General features: G+C 39.2%; 1 protein-coding gene across 13 annotated transcripts in view; it reads right to left on the reverse strand.

Annotated features, from left to right (window-relative positions):
* Positions 1–1,822: 1,822 nt before the first annotated feature.
* Positions 1,823–23,113, reverse strand: part of atp2b2 (ATPase plasma membrane Ca2+ transporting 2) — a 184,737-nt gene continuing 163,446 nt past the window's right edge. For 5 of the 13 annotated variants that reach the window (XM_048172015.1, XM_048172022.1, XM_048172018.1 and 2 more), the window contains 6 exons: positions 21,470–21,661; positions 20,050–20,263; positions 19,493–19,704; positions 17,645–17,752; positions 15,667–15,852; positions 1,823–5,054 (listed from right to left, as the gene is read on the reverse strand). In XM_048172015.1, coding sequence (XP_048027972.1) covers positions 4,746–5,054; positions 15,667–15,852; positions 17,645–17,752; positions 19,493–19,704; positions 20,050–20,263; positions 21,470–21,661 — 1,221 coding nt within the window. In that variant the 3' untranslated portion in view covers positions 1,823–4,745. Of the gene's footprint in view, positions 5,055–9,222; positions 9,345–11,743; positions 11,916–15,666; positions 15,853–17,644; positions 17,753–19,492; positions 19,705–20,049; positions 20,264–21,469; positions 21,662–23,113 lie in introns of all 13 variants that reach the window. The other 8 variants (XM_048172025.1, XM_048172021.1, XM_048172019.1 and 5 more) reach the window with 6 other exon arrangements.

A 23,113-nucleotide genomic window follows, 5' to 3' on the forward strand; every position in this document is an offset into this window, starting at 1 on the left:
AAGAGCTTTTTCAATGGGACAGTTAATAACAACTTGATAATGAAAGTTCAAAACTGAAAGTTGCAATGGCCAAGTGCCCGACTAAAGGGAACACTGATCACCATAACGGTGACATTGAACAGACTTTAACAACCTTTGTACATGTACCATATGAAAGAAATAAAGCCAAACTAATTAATAATGCAATAAATGATGCATTTTTTACATTTAATAATATGTTCATATATTTAACCCTCTGGTGCTCCTGTGTCGGTCAAAAATGACAATTTTTATTTATTTTTTTATTTAAATGTAGTATATTTTAGTTCAATTGTGTTTTTTTTTTTTTTTTTTATATTTTGTATTTTTATGGGATTTTATGGGTCTAAATTATATTTATGCAGTAGTTATAATCCATTTATTCACTTTCTGAGCACAAGGAGGACACAAGGAGCACAAGTCAGACTTTTTTTTTCAAGACTATTTAACCTTTTCGAATCATGTTACTAATTTTTTTATTATTTTTTTTTTTTTTCCAAATAGCAAGTGCCAAAACCTTTACCAAGTTTTCTATCTGTCCAAATTTGCATTTAAGGCCATTTCGGAGTCACGCTCAAGGTTTCCCAATGATTGCTAAATGTTATTTTTTATATCCATCTGTTCAACTATGATTTCATAATATGTTTTATTAAGGAATTTGTTCTTTATGTTATGAATTTATTGTTGTAAGTAGCAGTACCCAAAATACCTTAGCTTTGGTTCTCAAACTGACTAGAATTGCAACTGTTTCCAGCAGAAGCTCCATGAAACCACAGCGGCTCCACATATCTAGGCCTGACACAATTTTTTATTAATTTTATGTTCCTGATTATTTGATCTAATTAATTAAATAATTAATTTTCACAGCAATTGGCCATATTTTTTTATAATATATTATATTACACTTTTGCTGGGTTCAGACTACACAATATTTTTGTCTGTTATGACTATTTGTTGCTTCCTGACCAATCATCGCTTTCCACACAGCAAAATCCCCAGAGTTACATCAGCTCTGCTCAGAGTGCATATGGTCCCTCTCTCTAAATAGTGTTAAAGTAACACTGAAGCAGAGTTAAAGTTAATGAGATAATTAAGCAATTAATAAGGCTGTTCTTGTGTTTCTCTTTTCTTTAATGATTCTGCTTGTTAACAGCAGGTGTTCATCACTAATGCACAATCATCACTTAATTAATTGCTTAATTATCTCATTAACTTTAGCTCTGCTTCAATGTTATTTTAACACTATTTAGACAGGGACCATATGTACTCTGAGCAGAGTTGATTTAACTCTGGTGATTTTGCTGAGCATCTTTAACGACGTTCATGATGTCATTGAAAAGGCGGATCTAGCGAATGACTTCCGGAAACCAAAAAGCTCCATGAACCTTTCCTTCATTGTACCTAACGGCACCAATACCATCATTTCGATTTCGTTTCGCCATGTTTGTAAGTATACAGAAGAGCTTCTGTGCTCCTATTGGTCAGTGTCACAGATCCACCACTGTGACACTGTTCCACCATCGTGCCAAAATCGGGCTGATATTGTGTAGTCTTAACCCGGCTGTGTTAAGAATCATTAGTGAGCACAAAATTCACGATCGTGACAGGCCCGCATATGGCTACACAGCGTCTGGAGAGACCACGCGACATTATCAAGAAATGTTGCAATGAATTAAAGCAGACAGACAGACTAAAGCACATCATATAGCTGTAAGTTTTATGTAGTGCTCATCTGAGCCAAACCCAGTACATCTACTCGTGCCACAGATGAAACATCACACACACTGCTCACGGGACACACTGGTTCATGCTCCTCGGGGAATTTATTAAGTGCTTGTTTTTCATTTTTTCTTCCATTTCATTTGTATCACTTGCGCTCCTGTCTGGAATCGTGGTATGGACAGGGAAGCAACAAGAGTCAGTTCATGTTCTCAGGCTATAAAATCATTTACATCACAATTTTTTTGTTTGTTTTACTGACTTTGAGACCACAAACATTCCAGCAACACACTCTAAGGGTAGATGAGAAACAATCAGAAAGCTTGACTTTTTGCATAGTATTAAATGAACAAAGACATTGAGTTTTTTTATTTACAATTATTGTATAGATTATAAAATTCATAAAAACAAGATGGATGAACACTTTTCATTTACCCATAAATTGCTAGTGCGCCAAAAGTACCTGTGGCGTCGTATGCTCTTTGTTCCACAAAACGCATGCTGCTAAGTACAGTACATAGAAGCTGATGTATTGCAAGAAATATTATTATTCGTGATTATTATTAGAATGCTGTCATCCTTCCGATTTATTGGTTAAACATTTTAAACTGCATCCGTTATTTGGCCCGTCAACACAGGGCGCAGAACAAAACGAAACTGAATTGAACGGAAGTGGCCAGTCATACCGTAAAAGATCTCGTCTGGAGTCATTGCAGTACACACACATTTCAGACAAACTCCGCTGCGTCGCCTTTCGACGTGTCAGAGGCGATTCTTTTGGTCGGTGTGCAACAGTTGTGAGAATGATTGTGAATGAGGCTTTGAAACGTGTTAAAGGGATACAGTGGTTGACCCAAAAACCAAGAGTCGAGAACTGCATCAGTCAGACTGTTTTCGAATTACTTACTTGTTTATCATTACTTGAACATGCTAAGATTTTCAGTAAATAATGACTTTAATTTCAATCTTCTGTATCGTTTGACTTCAGAAGTCTTGCAGAGTAAATGAGGACAGAATTGTCATTTTTAGGTGAGCTGTCCCTTTAACATGATAAAGGGTAAAAGACTTCTGGGGGGAAAAAAAAAAACTAAAGTTTTTTTGTGTATTTCTCTCATTGAGTATGCCTGAGCTAACAGTTAAAGCTTGTGCACCTTATCTTGATGAGGAAAATTGTCAAAAAACAAGTCAAATTTAAGATTGATGGCGAAAAATGAGTTGCATATTAAGTGTATGACATCATGCCTTTTCCAAATGCTAATAATTGCAAAGAATATTAATGAATACAAGGGTGACTTTATAAGTGTGCCTTCTGACAGACTCCCATTTGTCCTTTTACTTCTAAAGTACAATAAATAGTTAACGACTAGTGAATACTGTTGAGATGCTAGAGTATATTTACTGACTGCAGGAAGACAAGCTTGATTTGAACACAGAAGCACATCTAAATTTACACCACAGAAATTCATTCATATCCGGATAGTGCAGAAAAGGATCATAAATGCGTGTGCGTGTGTGTGTGTGTGTGTGTGTGTGTGTGTGTGTGTGTCATTTTTTTGTTGTTGTTGGTTTGGGTTTTCCTTTTTTTTTTCTTAAGAAAAGAGTCAAAAGCAACATTCCTTCTTGGTTTTGTTTCGTTACATTACATAATTCAGTTGTTCAAAGTGTCGTCAGCTCAGGAGCTGGGTTCATTTCCTTCAACCAAAAGAAATCTACAAATTAAATGTCAAAAAGAAGAATCAACACAATAGATCACAATATTTGAACACAATTTTGATTTCCATACAGAGATGCCAAATATAACTTAGTTTACATGTTTCCAACATAAAAACCCATCGCAGCTTTCGATGGTCACACGGAACTGAAACTATTTTATGTTAAATAGTATGTACTTCTAAAGAAGATTTAAGATTTAAACCCAACCTGATTTTATATATATATATATATATGTATATATATATATATATATATATATATATTATGCTCACATTTGAGGCCGACCACCACAAGTTCATTGCAAGCGTTGACTTCGACGAAACCTTCAAATCCAGCAAAACCGATCGGATTTTCTCGGGGGCTGCTCAGAGCCGTCGACCCCGACACTCGTTTAATACTACGACGCCACATTAATGATATATCCCACTATATTTTGGTTTCTTTTGTTATCTTCTAAAAATATCTACATTATTTGACAAAATAGCAGGCAAGTCCAGCGCACAATTGGTAATAAAACATCTAGAGTCCGATATTACAGGAGTACTGAACAACGTGAGCTGTTCCAACTACGTCTGCTGCGTGGTTTTGAACCCTACAAAGAAACCAGGACGTATCTACAGGTTTTGTAAACAAATTACATTCTCTTTAGGACATAAATAAGTTAAAGTAGTTATTGAAGCAGAACAAGGCAACATGCCAACAAATAAAGATAAACTCTGTAAATATATATTTATAATATGTCTATAAATATATATGTACGCTTAATAAATTCTAATTTCCATGGGTTTCTCTTTTCCGACAGGTGCAAATCTACTGTGCAAGTTGAGCCCTGCGACCTGGATACACCTTAATCAATAACCAAATAAATCTATACAATTAGATACATGCCACACACAATACTCACAGATCAGTGAATCAGAGAAGCTGTCTTAAAATAGCAGTCCACCGCACGTCCCACCAAATCAAATCAAACCGTTTAAATAAAAATAAAGGTTTCCAAATAAAAACCTGGGTAATGTACATTCATGCAGGAGCAACGATAATAGCAGAATTTGATTTAAATTACTCGTAATAGTCTTTCGTTTCCTCAGGAAATGGGAGCGCCGTGCTTGCGCTCGTGGTTTCTTGTATAGTTTCTCGAGTCACTCCGCGATCATCCGAGTCAGTCGTCGTTCGTGCGTTCGATAAAAGAAAGTGGCGCGACCACACGTTCAGTCAACAGTTCGCATGCGCTCCGGAGTGCTTTTAAATGTAGAGTTTAAGATGATTATGGAGTGATCTCCCACGGGATGTGGCTAAAGCGATGTCTCCAGACTATGAAGCGGGCTCCCGGGACTGGAGGAAGCAGCAGATTTACTCGTGTCGGTTGTCAGGTTTATACCGCTATCGATGGCGTTGTTGTTCTTGTTGGGAGACGTGGGCTGACTGGAGTTCTTCCTGGCCGCCTCGTCGTCAATGTCGGTGTCGTCTATGAGAGGAATGTGAGGTGTGGAGTCCTCTATTCTAAACTCAGGATGAGTCATGAAATTGTGGATGGAGGTTCTGGATTCGGGTTTTTCCAAGCCTTCGTAGAGCGAGCTACGAAATGCGTTCACAACGCGTATCTGTGTGAGGAAAGAGATCAGTGTCAAAGGGTTGTAACGTGACTCGGAAGACCCCCCCAGTGACGACAACAGGAGGAGGGACACCCGTGGAGCCACCACAAGTTCAAAAAACATTTGGAAAACATCTGTAATTCACTTATTCTACCGTGCACTGAGACGTTTTAAGGAAAAGAACGCAACTCAAACTCATGATAAAGGAAACATAGGCAATGCTCTTATGTCCCGTTCAGTACACAATACAGTATAGAGTGTAAGATCCAAAGTGTTGTATACCTAGAGACAAGCATTGTTAAGTCATTAAAAATAAACAAAAAATAATTAAAAGTTAAAAACAAAGGAAAAACAAAATGTCATGCAAGTTGAAAACATCTCGTGGGAAATTGGTAAGAGGAATAGATTAAATAGTTCCAGGATGAGTTTTAAGGTAAACACAAAGTCAAAGCCAAAAAAAGAGAAGAGAAGAAGTCTACAAAGACTCAATCGAGAATGACAGCAGGGACAGGAGATCCTATGCTTCAAGAGCATAGAGTCACAACACGATGATGGAAGCAAACCAAAAGCTTGACAAGCCAACTCAACGACTACACACAACATGCAACTCGGGACAACACCAGGTGGAGATGAACACAGGCACACAGACTGTGGGATAAGAAAAGACGAGAACAAACAAAAGTCTGTTCTTTTAACAACTCCATGCGTCTCTGTGTAAACACTCAAGTATAGGCCGAAAAGTTTTGTTGAGGTTCACAGAACTAAAAAATAAGAGAATATTACGGTAGAATTAAAACTTTGTAGAAGTACTTTAATATTGTTGGGAGTAGCACTTCAAAGGTTTATAATTACCAATAAGCTTTCAGAAAAACACAGTACAATAATCTAGGCATAATTCTCACAGTAAACTAATTATGAATAAAGTCTATGGTCCTGTTCCACAACCTAGTGAGCAGCCTACCTAAACAGCAAGATGTTCAAAGATAACTCATTCTAAGGCAGCATTGCATGTGTCCTTCACAGATAAAGCAACCTCAGAATGCACTGCAACAATCGCATTGGACAGGGTTGAGATTTATTATTATTATTTTTGTATAACAGTCCATTCTGCAAAACATCGATAAAAAGTTCAATCTAATTAAAATAGATCATATCTATCTGGACTACTTTTTAGAGTATACATATCAGACTAGCATTCTTCGATTCAAGTAAGGAATCAGTGTTCACTCTTGAGTGCGTCATATCAATCACTTATGAGGTTCTATCAGGCTTAGGATGCTGCCTTGAGGCAGGGATGTCCAGTCCTGCTCCTGGAGGGCCAGCTGAGCTCTAACCCCAATTAAAACACAGCTCTTCAAGGTCTTCAGGAAGACTAGAAACTTCCAGTCAAGTGTGTTGGGGCAAGTTGGACCTAAACATTACAGTGCATTGGCCCTCCAGGAGCAGGTTGGGACATCCCTGGGTTAATGGGTGTTTAAAGGAGGGACTTTCACACTGGAGCAATGTTTTAATAGTTCCTATAAATATTGGCAGAAGTACCCGCTTTTTGGCGTGTTCACACCGCAGGAACTAGAAACGATTTTAGTTATACGAACGCTTTTTGGGGAGACTAAATTAGCTCCTACTTCAGAATAGGGTCTAACACAGCACAAAAGGAACAACCAGCAAAGTGTTTACTGCACAAACTAACTACAAGAAAACAGCGATAGATGGATTGAAGCCAAAGTCCAGGCACTTCTCAACCTTTACGCTAAGGAGGAAATCCAATGCGACTTTGAAGGGACCAAGCGAAACATGATTATGTATTTCTGCTCAGCTAGCGACATTAGGCATCAACCACATGACAAATGCATTAATACATTTTCGAATACCATTTACTTTCTTTGTTTAAAGGTTCTGTCTATCTAATAACTGCACGCCACACTGGCTTCAAGTTCTTACGGGAGGAGCTCCGGGAGCATAAAAGGAGAAGAGACTACAATGAATGACAATAGAGGACCAGGCCTGGACTATTTATGTTGTTGTTTTATTATGTTTATATATGGAGTCGTTTATGAGGGGCTGCCGCTTTACTTTCATTTTGTTGTTTGTTTATTTATGAGTAAAGTTATTGTTTATTCTTTAGTCGGTTCCCGCCTCCTACTTCCCTGAACTTGCTACAATAACGTATAAGATAGGACTGTTAAAGAGTTCGTAAACTAATGAAGACAGAGAACGAGAGCGCCGTCAAAATAAAAGTCCCACACAACAACCAGAGCAGCAGGACATTTCTACTGGCGGTTCAAATGCAACCAGGAAATTGGCCCTAGGGGATAATTTACTTCTTGGGGAAACACCCTGGTGGCTAGTTCCTATAACCGAGTTCCTATAACTACCCGGTGCGAAAGCCCCCTGTTGAAAAAAACAGCATATGCTGGTTAAGGTAGGTTTTGAAGCTGGTATGCTGGTTTGAGCTGGTTTATGCTGGTCAAGTGCTGGTCCTATGCTGGTCCATGCTAGTCCTAAACTGGTCCTATGTTGGTCCATGCTAGTCCTACATTGGCCCTATGCTGGTCCATGCTAGTCCTAAACTGGTCCTATGCAGGTCCATGCTAGTCCTAAACTGGTCCTATGTTGGTCCATGCTAGTCCTAAACTGGCCCTATGCTGGTCCATGCTAGTCCTAAAATGGTCCTATGCAGGTCCATGCTAGTCCTAAACTGGTCCTATGTTGGTCCATGCTAGTCCTAAACTGGCCCTATGCTGGTCCATGCTAGTCCTAAACTGGTCCTATGCAGGTCCATGCTAGTCCTAAACTGGTCCTATGTTGGTCCATGCTAGTCCTAAACTGGCCCTATGCTGGTCCATGCTAGTCCTAAACTGGTCCTATGCAGGTCCATGCTGGACCAGCATATAGGACCAGCATGGACCAGCATAAGAGCAGCACTTGACTAGGATAAACCAGCTGAAACCAGCATACCAGCTTCAAAACCTACCTTTACCAGCATATGCTGTTTTTTTTCAACAGACAGTAAAAAAATATATACTGTAGGTCTCTAATTCTCTTTACTGTTGGTTAGTACGCTCCTACTCAAACTATATCCCTGCATATTTGAACTGATAGCAGTCACTGTGCTCTCGATGCCTCCCATCACCTCTCAAATGAAAATGGCTTTTATTCACTGTCCATGTAAACCTCCCTTTAGAAGGAAGAATTGAGAGTGGCTCGCTAGGGTTTGGAACAGAGCCTCTATGATACTACCAACTACTGACATGCTAAGCATACCAGCCAACATTTCATGGTGGGGTCAATGTAGGCACAATATGGGCTTAAGGCAGGGGTGTCCAAACTCAGTCCTGGAGGGCCACTGTCCTGCAGAGTTAGCTCCAACCCCAATTAAACACACCTGAACCAGCTAATCATGGACTAACTAGGCATACTAGAAACTTAATGCAGGTGTTTTGGAGCTGGTTGGAGCTAAACTCTGCAGGACAGTGGGCCTCCAGGACCGAGTTTGGACACCCCTGACTTAAGGTATAGGACCTACATGGGTTTGTCTATGGGTTTCATGTCGGCCCTATCTGAATTAGTTCATACTGGGTCCCATGGACAAACCCATGTAGTGCCCATACCTGAAGCCCATATCATGCCTATATTGGCCCCACCATGAAATGATTGCTGGAATAAAATGACCAGAATTCTAAATCAAACTACCAACAAACTCGATTCTAACCTTCTTTCCTGAAGAGAATAGCACATTTTCAACCTAGCTAGGTGCAAACTTACAAAGCCAACACAAACTGGTCTGAATGACAGATGAAAACAAATGTCAGAAGGAATCACATAGATGAAGACTGGCCTAACGTTTAGTGAGATTCTGCAACTGTCAGCATCACACAGCAGACTACAGTACATGACCAACAGAGTAAAGCCATGAGACATAATGGGTCGCCGTGGGCCTCGGATCTACATCACACAGACGACAAATAAGACAAGACTATGGGGAGGAAGCGCCACTCTCTTCACACGTCTCCGTATCTGTGTGGAGAGAAAAAGTAAAAAGGGACAAAAAAAAAAAAAAAACAGCCTCCCACGATCAATAGAGTAACTTCAACAATGCAACCTAGAGCATTTTGGAGAACATGTCAGGCTACAGCTGAGTGGGGAATGGTACAGTTGGCTATACTTGAATGTTTACCCAGCCTGGTGAGTTTGTTGGTGGAATATTAGTTCACATCAATTTTGCGACGGACAATGGAGGGACTCACAACCTGAAATTCACTTCGTAGGCTGCACCCTTAGTCCAGGGCTCTTAGCACTCTGAGGAAAACAAACACATGGTACATTGAAACATATGTTCTTCTGAGAAGTGGGTTAAAGATGATCTGATAAACTGTGACATGAAGAGTAAGAGGAAATAAGAAGCAAAGCAGATTTTCAGGGATGCCGTTTGACAATTACGCTAATCGTCTATATCTAATAAGAAACTGTTAGAGCTAATTCTAAGCCTAATTCTTTCTGGACCTTAATGTTATCTGTTTGTAATGCCTGATCAGAAATGTCTGTCAGGTCATCTGCTGTAGCTTTGAGAGACAGACTTGTGTCCAAAGCACCGACATATGGTGCAACTATGCCTTGGGTGACCAGATTTCAACGTCCTCTCCTTGTCCTGTAACCCTCTCACTTCCCACATTGCCTCCTGTCTCTCCCTATACTGTCCTATGGGATAAAGCCCAAAAATATAACTCAAAAAACTTTGTGTTTAGTTTAGAGGCCTAATCATCCTGGAGAAAGCTATAGATCTGCACAGGATCTGCAACTTGAAATCTGCACATGTAGTATTCGAAATCTGATGTCTTTGTTTATGCAATCACAGAACATTTTGAGCCAATCATCTGAGCAATAAATCCCATGTAACCGATCTAGAATCTAGAGCAGAAGTGTAAAATCCTGCTCCTGGAGGGTCACTGTCCTGCAGAGTTTAGCTTCAACCCCAATTAAACACACCTGAACCAACTAATCAAGCTCTTGTTAGGCATACTAGAAACTTCCAGACAGGTGTGTAGCAGCAAGTTGGAGGTAAACTCTGCAGAACAGTGGTCCTCCAGGAGCAGGTTTGGACACCTCCGAGAGTCAAACTTTTAAGATCATCCAAAAAATAATGTATCATTTATACTATACTAATTTTAAGGAATAAAAAGGAAACAGCACACTAAATGGTCTACTAAAGGTCTTCATACTGCAAGCAATAAAGTTCATAATTTTTGTCCAAGGCCAAGTAATGCTGCATTCACACCAAATCATGTCTTTATCAAGGTTGTACATTGAAAATTCTGGAAACTGGGAATTTTATGCTGTCTTTTTGCAACTCATAACATTGGTGTGTGCTTTCTTTGTTTTTGATTTAATTTATTTTGTGAGAGCATATAGAGATGAACTATAATGTAGTGATGAAGGACTTTGTTGTCAATAACAAAGCCGTACATGGATTCATTTTGGTGTTGCTATAGAAACAAATCATTTCTGAGTCAGTGAATGTGAACAGCTCTGAGTAGCTGTTTTCTCATAATTATGGCAACCCTGACGCAACATTAATGCAGCATAATATTTTCAACAGATTGTAGAACAAAGCTTGTTTCTAGAATCTCTGCAGCAGAGTTGCTTCCCTTTTTCCATATCATTTACTGTTTAATGAAGTCTAAAACAGGGGTGCCCAAATTCCTGAGAGATCTACCTTCCCACAAAGTTAAGCTCCAACCCTGATCAAACACACCTGAACCAGCTAATTAAGATCTTCAGGAGCACTTCACAATTACAGATAGGTGTGCTGGATCAGGGTTGGATCTGAACTCTGCAGATAAGTAGGGGTATGTTTGCATGACAACGATGTACTAAAAATGGGAAAGTTGTACAGATGGCAATGTTATCAAAAAGTTACGGATCCACAAAAATTACTAAAAACTCTGTATTATGCATGAAAAGATTTCCGTTTTTAGTTGAAAACATTGTCTTGTAAAAGGCCCTAAATCTCCGAGGCTGCATTTAAGTGCCCTTCCCTCTTCAACTGCCCTCCGTCTCGTTCACCCGGATATACATCGTTGTTTACATTGCACGAGTGCACGCTGCTGGCGGAGCCCTTCCAATGTGTTTAAATGGAACACCCTAAGCCTTTGACCACTTGAAATCCGATATGGAGCTGTTTTATTATTTTAATTTTTTAAGCACACTCTGTGATGTCACAGTCATGTTGCATTGTGGTCTTTGGATCTGTCTGAAGTGAGCATATTGAGTAGACTCACTCCCTCTGTCAAAATCAAGGATTTGTCCAAATAAACTTCCCAATTCCACTTGATGAAGTTGAATGCACTTCAAAAAATTGCGGCGGGAACTCTCCTGAGGAGAAGTGCTTAGGGGAGTTCACGAGTGTATGTCTAAAAGTGGAGTTAAACGCAGCCCGAGAACAGGATTGGGCACCACTGGTTTAAAAGGTATCACTTTGCTTTTTGGTTTTTACTGACCTACATTAAGATATGTATGTAGGGGCCACGTCTCATATGTTGCAGCATCTTACCCACTGTTGCCACTGTTTCAAATATCGTTTTATTATTCATAGACCTGTTTTTCTCGTTTTGATTGACAGTTCTGTGCTCGTTATTGTGATTGCAGGTCTGGGGTCAAAGGGCATCCCTGACACACACCCAAAGAAGAGTGTCACTCACGCCCAGAGGGAGCAGCAGCAGTGCTGGTAGGAGAGGAAAGAGCATTGCACAAGGACACGTGACTAGGACTAGAAACATTGGTTACATCCTGATTTTGACTGGTGGTGGAGGACTGGCGTCTCAGAGCCCCCTGAAAGGAAGTCCCACTCTTGAACGTGTTCACTACCTCGATCTGCAGGAAGGGGGAGAGAAATACATGGAGCACAGCGCGTCAAAGACGTGACCAATGCTTCATCACATGGACATGGTTTAGTAGACTATGACAGACCCTCATCACACAATAAACACTTCATCTTAAATTAGCACTGAGGCTTTGATGGCTTTAGAAAAGTCCTCCTCCTTGCTGCTGCAGCTTTGACAGCAGTCGTGATGAACGCCCAGACACCTTCACGAGCCTTACCGCAGGACTGCATCATTACGCCTAGGAGAGCACTGTTATCATATCACATACAAACAGGCAATACAATTCACTGTAAATGATCTGCATGCCACTACTAAACAACTCCAGCATGCAAGTTGTCACATGCGGTGCATTATACAACAGCTAGTTCTGGTCTTCTAATCCGATTGGACAAATGGCGTTCCGGTAGTGCTGATATTTAGAATAAGGAAGTTTTTCTGTTCACCTGTTTTGCTGATTGTCTGTGTTCATAGTGTTTGGAGTGAGTGGAGTTGTGCATTTTTTGTTTGTTTGTTTGCCTGTGAAGAGCAGATTTGGAAAATCCGGAGTGAAGCTGATGTGCAGTTACAAAATACATTCAACAGGTTGGGTCATTCCTACAGTTTGGTTGATTTTTGGACTGAGCATGTTTGTTGAAACCTTTTTAAAAAAAAAAAAATGTAATTATTAAAATCTTGTCAGAGGAAGACAATTTCAATCAATCATACACACAACTATCAAAACATACTGGTCAAACTCAGGTTAGTATAGCTTAATAATCCTGACCTAACATTTCTCATTCTAGGAAATTTGTTCACCCTGTTACATGACATTTTTACAATCCAATATGCAAAAGGGTGGGTGTTTTAAGCTAACAAACCCCATAACTGGCTGACTACAGAATAATAACATTTAGGGAGAATTTTAATAGATATTTGAAATGTATTAAAAAAAAAAAAAAAAATGACTAATATAAATTGACCCAACAGGGTGGACATGTTATGTTTTATTCCATTAGATAAGTCTGAGGAAAAAAGAGAAACGTTTATGACTGATACTTACTTTTTTTGTTTTCCCTCCAGGGAAATGATGTCACGTTTAGCAGCTCATGTGATTTATAGCATACGCTTAAGATTTTAAAGGGCAAGTAGCAGGGTTAAAATGTATAAAATGGTTTTATTCATTAAAAAATATATGTATCACAATAATGTCAAAGTGAGTAAGTAAATGTATATACTAATGCTCAGAATTGCTAATTTAGAAATATACAAACCTGATTCCAAAAAAGTTGGGACACTGTCCAAATTGTGAATAAAAACAGAATGCAATAATGTGGAAGTTTCAAATTTCAATATTTTATTCAGAATACAACATAGATGACATATCAAATGTTTCAACTGAGGGAGTTTCATTTTAAGGGAAAAATAAGTTGATTTTAAATTTCATGGCATCAACACATATCAAAAAAGTTGGGACAAGGCCATGTCTACCACTGTGTGGCATCCCCTCTTCATTTTATAACAGTCTGCAAAAGTCTGGGGACTGAGGAGACAAGTTGCTCAAGTTTAGGAATAGGAATGTTGTCCCATTCTTGTCTAATACAGGCTTCTAGTTGCTCAACTGTCTTGGGTCTTCTTTGTCGCATCTTCCTCTTTATGATGTGCCAAATGTTTTCTATGAGTGAAAGATCTGGACTGCAGGCTGGCCATTTCAGTACCCGGATCCTTCTTCTATGCAGCCATGATGTTGTAATTGATGCAGTATGTGGTCTGGCATTGTCATGTTGGAAAATGCAAGATCTTCCCTGAAAGAGATGATGTCTGGATGGGAGCATATGTTGTTCTAGAACTTGGATATACCTTTCAGCATTGATGGTGCCTTTCCAGATGTGTAAGCTGCCCGTGCCACATGCACTCATGCAACCCCATACCATCAGAGATGCAGGCTTCTGAACTGAGTGCTGATAACAACTTGGGTTGTCCTTGTCCTCTTTAGTCCGGATGACATGGCGTCCCAGTTTTCCAAAAAGAACTTCAAATTTTGATTCGTCTGACCACAGAACAGTTTTCCACTTTGCCACAGTCCATTTTAAATGAGCCTTGGCCCAGAGAAAATGCCTGCGCTTCTGGATCATGTTTAGATATGGCTTCTTTTTTGACCTATAGAGTTTTAGCCGGCAACGGCGAATGGCAAGGTGGAATGTGTTCACCGACAATGTTGTGATTTCCATTACAGTAGCATTCCTGTATGTGATGCAGTGCCGTCTAAGGGCCCGAAGATCACGGGCATCCAGTATGGTTTTCCGGCCTTGACCCTTACGCACAGAGATTGTTCCAGATTCTCTGAATCTTTGGATGATATTATGCACTGTAGATGATGATAACTTCAAACTCTTTGCAATTTTTCTCTGAGAAACTCCTTTCTGATATTGCTCCACTATTTTTCACCACAGCATTGGGGGAATTGGTGATCCTCTGCCCATCTTGACTTGTGAGAGACACTGCCACTCTGAGAGGCTCTTTTTATACCCAATCATGTTGCCAATTGACCTAATAAGTTGCAAATTGGTCCTCCAGCTGTTCCTTATATGTACATTTAACTTTTATTGCCTCTTATTGCTACCTGTCCCAACTTTTTTGGAATGTGTAGCTCTCATGAAATCCAAAATGAGCCAATATTTAGCATGACATTTCAAAATGTCTCACTTTCAACATCTGATATGTTATCTATATTCTATTGTGAATAAAACATAAGTTTATGAGATTTATAAATTATTGCATTCCTTTTTTATTCACAATTTGTACAGTGTCCCAACTTTTTTGGAATCGGGTTTGTACATGTAACCTGTAAAGTACTTTTTTTTAAGCTTCGGTATTAATCATTATGAATGTGTGTTAGTTGGAGTATGCATGGAAAACCACATGGCATGAAAGTAACATTTGATGTAAAATATGCAGTACTGTTTCATAAGGACGTAAAATCCACCAAACTGTAGGAATGACCCAGGAATGATCCGCTCCACTGATGACATGATGCTTGGGATCCTTTTATCTCAAGCTTGTGGTTTATTGAACTGTTGTATAAACGCAACATGACACTCTTAATGGTGCTGTTGGTCTGAATATCAGTCATGTGATGCTATTCAGAATGACAGTACACTTGTGAGTGTGATATTGCTCAATGAAACCATTTTAGACTTTCAAACTTTATAGAAGCGCTGAGTACATTCTTGTGAGAAAATCAATATTATCAGGGGCGTGGGAATGACCTGAGTGGGAGGAGGGGGCAAAATGAACGTACTGGCTTTGCTCATGAATATTCATCAAATGAAAAAGTATGGCAAACTGGCAGATGTTAGGTAAGATAAAATATTTTTAGATTGAGATTTTCACTGCTATTTAGATCTAATACTGTGGAACACTATTCAATAAATGACTATTCGGTTGGAATATGAAGCGCTTTTCATGAAAGGTGTACCGACAGCACATGATTAATGCAACAGTACAAAAGTCTTGCGATCAGCGCTGATGTTTGTGCCAGTAATGCCGTTTGGCAGAGCTGAGCTGCGGTTCAACCTCCGCACTGTTCTAAATCCGGCTGTAAAACACACTGCCAGCCGTGCAGATGGTCCAATCTCAAGTACATAATTACAAACACAATTGATGTACAAGCGTAAGTATGGCTACTTCCTACAGATGCCATTTCAGTGCAGAATTCATGCTAAATATTTCAGGCAGTCGTAACTTTTCACAACGTTTCTAACCTGAGTCTGGATTCTGTTGAGGCCTCTGAACCAGAGGATCTGCCCTCGCCGCAACTCTCTCTCCGCGTGATCGATCTCCTCCTGGTCCTCGTTCATCTCCTCCTCGGCCGTCATTTCATCCTTTTGCGTCAGCCGACCAGCCCCTCGGAGGAACCTCAGCTTGCTGTTTGGGATTGTTGATATAACCTGACCCAGAGTGAGGAGGTGCATGACACAGATTTTAGAACATGGTAGCACAAAAAAAAAGATTTCAGAGCTTCAAAGCTCCAGGTGAGGAACAAGTTTATGGGTAACCGTACAGGTGTGGATGCAGATACTATTAATAAAAAAAAACATGATTTCTATTGAAGAGGCCATATTGTGCCTAGTCTTTGTTTTTGTGCTCTACTAGAGCAGGTTTTCCTGCTTGAATGTTGATTATTTTCCTCATATTCTCCATTGTTGCAGCTCCACTCTTCCCAGTCTGTCAGTAACGCTCTGTTTAGTTCCTGTCTCTATGAAGCCCCTCCTTCTGAAAAGCACAATGTGCTCTGATTGGTCGGCTGGAGCAGTGTATTGTGATGGTGTTTGGGAAAAATCCCGCCCCTTACTATAACCACCAGTTTCAACACACTACTAACTAAAAAGGGCAGAATAACTTTGTGCTTAGAACTTTTCGAACTGCTTAAACATGAAAAAGCACAATAGATCCTCTTTAAAAACACTTGCAACATGGGAGAATATAAACATCTTATTAATATGTACAACTTTCTCACTGCTCGATAATGTACATTTCACAATTTTGGAGGCTCTGAAACATGTGAAATATTTTAGCAGTCGAGCAACTGCTAATGAGATTCAGTAGCTGTCTCTGGGTTATATAACTACTTGATGTTGTTTTCCATGTTACTTTTTTCATCCATGAAAAATATGCAAATCTTTGAATCTCTGAAACCCTGGTGTGCTGTGTATTGCCAATTGTGGGTTTCTCAGAAGCAGAAGTCGTCATTTTTGGGTAAACTTCTATAGTGGTGAATGGAAACTACAATAAATATCATTTTGCATTCCCATTTGCTCCAATAGCAAAAGAAAAATGTTAGCATTTCTATTAATTTACAAAAGAGGAATATTGATTGATTGTGTTGGTCAGAAGAGACAAAGATGTCAAATTTGCCGACGTTCCTTCAACCAAGGAAATAAAAATATAGTGTACATTATTTTTTATTTTTTTTTAAATGAAAATATAAACAAACTTTTACTATTAATATTTGCAATTTGCAATTAATAATGTTAATAATTAATTTGCAATGTCAGTTATTAAAATGAGGTAACACATTAGTTTAGGGTCCAATTCTCACTTTTAACTAGTTGCTCATTAGCATGCATATTACTAGAGTATCGGCTGTTTATTAGTACTTATAAAGCACATATTAATGCCTTATTCTGCATGACCATATTCTACACCCCATAATCCTACCCAATACCTAAACTTAACAACTACTACCTTACTATTAATAAGCAGTAATTAGGAGTTTATTAAGGCAAAAGTCATAGAACTGGACCCCTAAAGTGTGACCTAAAAGGAAAAATGTCAATTCTGTCATAATTTAATCACTCTCACATCCTTCCAAACGTGTATGGCTTTCTTTCTTCAGTGGAGCAAAAGAGACGATATTTAGAAGAAATTTGCAACTGTTTTTGTCCATACAGTGAAAATCAAAAGGGTCCAAAACAACATTAGACACCATTGACTCTCATTGTATGGACAAAACTAAAACCCTGACATTTTTTTTCTGTGCGTTTAATGGAAGAAAGTCAGTCTTACGGGTTTGAAATGAAATGAGGGTAAGTAAATGGTGATATAATTTACATTTCTGGGTGAACTATCCCTGAGGATGAAGAGAAATGAATGAATACAGCACAGCAGGTTTAATGTACAGTATGATTGTTGAATGAATTGTTGTTTTGAAAGAATATCAGATGGAAGTGGTTGTATTACCTGTCCCCAGACCAGCTCTCCCAGCCCCAGGAACACACACCACATCCACTTCTCCAGGTCCAGAGGAGAACAACTGAACGGCTTTCCTCCAAACTGAACAATCACAATCTGAAACCAAATGTCAAAAGGCGAGGAACTGATGAAGCATGTGAAGTATATTTACCTTCAGCTAACAGTGAACGTTCTGGCAAGGTTCTGAACAAACATTCTATCAGTTACATTAATAGAATGTTAGTTTAAAGTTATCTGGACTTTAATGATGTTCTTAAAATGTTAACACAAAAATGTTACATCGAACATGCCTAAAACGTTTTAGTTGGACGTTCATCTAACATTTTTTTAAATGCTGCTACTTGTTTCACAATGTTCAGAGAACATTCAAAAATAACGTTCCCATGATGTTTGGAGGATGATCAAATGCAATGTTCCCTTTAACGTTCACATAACCAACAAAAAATAGTTTTAGAACTTTTAAAAACGGGATGTTTTGAACGTCCAGAGAACATAAAGGCCCTGTTTGCCACTGGTGTTAAGATGTGTTTTGGTTAATCGGACCACAAGTGGACGACGCTGAATGCAGGTGTAAACGGTAAATATTTTGAGCTTGTCCACTTTTGACCACTTCCAGAGGTAGTCGAAAACAGATTGCTTTCGTAGTGTAGATGCTCGAGACTGTCCTCCAAAAAAAAAAAAAACAACCCTATAGGTCATTTTTAAAGCTCCTTATTATGACCTATATTTACGTTTTGAAGTCATGCGCCTTTTAGTTGGCGTAAAAATAATGACAGTGTCATGTTACATCTGTCGTCATGAAATGTCGTATGACTGTCATTAGTAATCAAAATGCATGTTCATTTAAATGCAATGTGTGGACTTTTTACACCATTTCTCCTATTTCCATTTAGCAAAACTATTTTTTTATTAACGACTACTCCCACCCCACCCCTAAACCTACCCTTAGTGATTTATAGTGCATATACACTTTATGAGGACCTGCGTTCCCTGGGATCGAACCCACGATCGCATGATCACATGATTGCAAATTGTTATTGCAATGCTCTGCCAATTGAGCAACGCGAAACCGAAATATGACACAGATGAAAGGGAACAATGCATTGAAATGAAAGTGTCCTGTTGTCGATAGGGGCGCAACATTAGTAAACGCTCCTATGGGTCTTATTTCAGGGAAGTGACAAACGACCTATATAGGCGTATTGGTTGGAGAACATGTTGAGATGCTCATGTGGTTGAATGTGTTCGAACAGCCACTAAAGACCGCCTACTCTCCACCTATTGACCTAATGCGTATACATTATGGGAAGCGCTCTAGCCAGAGGGGATTTAAACTTTGTCAGCTGAAGACCCAAGGTTGGTTTGAAGATGAATACCAAGCACAATGTTCTCTCACCATTCCTGATTTCTAACACACACTCACAGCGTTCAGCTGGTCTTGCGGTTTTCAGAGCAGAAACGAAAGCTGATGCTCTTTGTATGTTTTTTTGTCATCTCCAAGCGCGTTCATATGTAAATTGCACAAACCTTTTTCATCCATTACATCGAATGATCTGAAAAAACCCATACATTTACCCACCCATAGACCCTCCCCTCAAAGAAATCAGGACAGAAGTGGTTGAAAGTGGACAAAAGAGATGGTTTAAAACACCAGGTGTAAACGTTAATGAGTCTCCCTCGTTTACTTGTGATCCAATCGACCAAAACTTATCTTAATACCAGGTGGAAACATTCCCATAACTTAATGGGAGCATTAACAAAATGTTCTTAGAAACACTGGCACAATCAATGGAAATTCGTCTGACCAACCTGCTTGAACAAACAAGTTTTTGGTACCTGAATGGCGAAAGTGCCCAAGACAATGGAGCAGAAGATGGGATTTCTGAAAATGCCTTCAAACACATTTCTCTCCCCGTGGATCTTGCGGGCGTTGATCTCGTTGAAGAGCTGCATCATGACGAAGGTGTTGAAGATAATGGTGTAGTGCTCAGACGGGGGCGAATGCAGCGGCGCGTTCCTGCCACTGTCGATGTCAAAGATCTGCTCACCTGGACACAGCATAAAACACTAGTGTGCATCCTATATGAATGTAGGTGCGTTCACACCATGTCGGAATTACCGTAATTACAAGATTCTGATTCGTAAAATCCTTGCAGAACTCTTAATTACAATTATCCGACTTGCACCACCTGATTTATTTTGCCGTTGATATTGCTGCCAAAGAAACACAATCACGGGTTGTCATCTCATAATTACGGTAACTACGACATGGCATGTGAAAAGTGTTTCTTCAACTACTTCTCTATCACTTAGGTATATCTTCAAACAATTGATTTATTAAGCACTTTCCGGGGTTTCCTTCACATGCTCTGCAGACCTACAAGGTAACTCACCCACAAACAGCAGCGTGAAGATGATGATGAGCTGGTACACGCCGTGGCCCAGGATGTTCTTGGTCATGGTACTGGAGATCAAGGGTTTGTTTCGGCCATAGGGTTTCCTCATCAACAGAGACTCAGTGGGCGGTTCGGTGGCCAAAGCCAGAGATGCAAACGTGTCCATGATCAGGTTTACCCACAACATCTGCACTGCTTTAAGAGGAGAATCCTGGAAGAACATACAATCTGCTTAAAATGCAATGTTTATAGCAACGAACTGAGCTGGATGTTGATTATTGTTACTAGCACAAGATATCATCATTGTGCATTATAATATTGGTAAGAAGATCTTCCTCATTATCTCAGTGCACGATTGAGTGTCCTTGTTCATCTAAAGCTCTCTGGACATTCATTTCTCATCACGGTAACTTCACACAGTCTAGCCTCCTTCTCTTAGAAGTGCTGCATCATTTATTAGGTTAGCGATCCTCTAGGAAATTAAACAATGCTATTTTAGATCATAGGGATGAAGTCTTTGGCCTTGTCCTAGTAATCTAATATGGTTTCTTTGCCAGTGCCCTATGTCTCTGCATAGTCTAATTTGAGATTTCATAGTAGGTCAGATCTATCGTCATGTCAAAGGCATCTCATATGTGGTAGCAGTGGTTTTAAAGTATGAAGAAGATGTGTTTGCTTGTACAAAACTCTCTGCTGCAATGCCAGTGTGTTGGATGGTTGCCAGGGCGTTACTCTGAGGTTGCATGTAAGATGCTTTGATGAATTATTCATGTCCATAACACAAATGGTGCAGGATGAGTTATGCTACCGTTCAAAAGTTTGAGATAAGTAAGACTTTTAACTTCTTTGAAAGAAGTCTCACCAAGGCTGCATTTATTTGATCAAATATACAGTAAAAACAGTGAAATTTTATTACAATGTAAAACAGCTGCTTTCTATGTGAATATATAGTAAAGTGTAATTTATTCCTGTGATCAAAGCTGAATTTTCAGCATCATTACTCCAGTCTTCAGTGTCACATGATCCTTCAGAAATCATTCTGAAATAATGATTTGATACTAAGTTATTATCAATTGGAAACAGTTGTGCTGCTTCATAATTGTTGTGAAAACAGTGATACATTTTATTTTTCAGGATTCTTTGATGAATATAAAGAAAAAGAACAGCATTTATTTGAAATGGAAGTATTTTGTAACATTATAATTGATTTTTGATCAATTTAATGAATATTCCTTTAAAAAAGAAATCTTACTGACCCCAAACTTTTGAAGGGTAATATATGTGCTGAAGTTTAAGATGGGGTTCGAGGCTCATTAAAGCCAAGTTTGTGCAATGATAATACTGATACTTGCCATAGCTTACACCGCTAATAAAAGTACACTATCCCATAAACACATGTGCGTCCAGAGGCACAAACCTGTGTGATACAGGCTCCGGTAAAGGCAACGATCACGGCCACCACGTTAACCGTCAGCTGGAACTGGAGGAACTTTGAGATGCTGTCGTAGACGTTGCGTCCCCACATCACGGCCTTCACGATGCTGGAGAAGTTGTCATCCGTCAGGATGATGTCAGACGCCTCTTTGGCCACATCTGTCCCTGCGATTCCCTGTCGAGACAGAAGCTCTGTCGTTTCACATTGTTCTTTTGCTTCAAAGTACCGAAAATGACATCAAAATCATTTATTCATGCATTAATGTTACCATAAACAGGATATGCCCAACCATATACAATATGCACTATTAACATTACATTTCAACAGGTCAAGAACATGTACATTGGCCAGTTGCATTAATTGCTTAGATAAGGTGTAATATAAGTCTCTAGTGTCTCAAGAATGTGTCTGTGAAGTTTCAGCTCAAAATCCCCCACAGCTCATTTATTATAGCTTGTCAAATTTTGCCCCTATTTGGGTGTGAGCAAAAACACGCCGTTTTTGTGTGTGTTCCTTTAAATGCAAATGAGCTGCTGCTCTTCTGGAAAGGGGGCGGAGCTTTAACAGCTCAACAACAACAAAGCTGGAGAATCTCACGCAGCCAAAATGAGGATTGTCAGTAAAGGTGTTCAGCCTTACATTGTTCAAACCGGAGTCGACACTGATGGAGAGACTCAGGAAGAAGTTACAACTTTTAGACGTTTCTGAATGGTTAGTGGATAAATTGATGTAGTTGCTGTGGAGTTGATTCAACTCATCCACTAGCATGTGCCGTCATGTTCATCTTTTGTGTTGAATTGACCCTCGTTTGTGAAGCAGTCCGGCGTAAAATGACGGCATGTCAACAACACTCGACTACAACAACTCTTCCTCTTCTCTAAAGCAGCCCAACATGGCTCCGCCCCCTTTGTTGCGTGTTCTCGGGGGCGGGGCTTATGTAATTTTTAGGGTTTGTGATGTCACCAACCCAGGAAGAAGCTCATTGTAGTCCCTAAACAGAATTCTGTAAAAGAAAATATCTCCTTTGCATTGAACTTTGAGCGTCGTAACTTTGCAGATGTTGTTTATGATCAAACAGCAACATTACACACTAAATAAAGTTAAAAAAGTCAAATCATAATCAACCATAATCATAACTAGTGCTTTAGTCACAGTCTAAACATAGTAGCCAAGGTTATGCAACTGCATCGTCAAAAGGAAATAATAAAAAATTATATTTTTGGACCTTTTTTTGTTTGTTTGTTTGTTTGTTTGTTTGGGGTTTTATTACATTGTGACATTATTTTCATGACAATTAAGCACATTCCCATACGTTCTCTACACTCTTAGCAGAAAAGGTTCTATTTAGAATCTTAAAGGGTTCCATCAGGCGCTTTAGGGGTCCCATCATGGGGTTATTTTATGGATTTAGTGTGTTTTGTTTTAATTTAATTTTAAATTAATTTTTTATGAATTAAACAACATGCAAATATACAGGAAAAAAAAAAGTTAAACATGAACATATTGTGCAGTCATTTGAGACATTCTCCTTATATAGAATCTTTTTGGCATTAAATGTTCTTTAAAACTGAGTCAAGAACCCTAGAGTTCTATTTAGAACACCAATGAAATAAAAAGTGAGATCAA

The sequence above is a fragment of the Megalobrama amblycephala genome, linkage group LG21 (assembly GCF_018812025.1).
Source record: "Megalobrama amblycephala isolate DHTTF-2021 linkage group LG21, ASM1881202v1, whole genome shotgun sequence".
Taxonomy (NCBI): Eukaryota; Metazoa; Chordata; class Actinopteri; order Cypriniformes; family Xenocyprididae; genus Megalobrama; species Megalobrama amblycephala.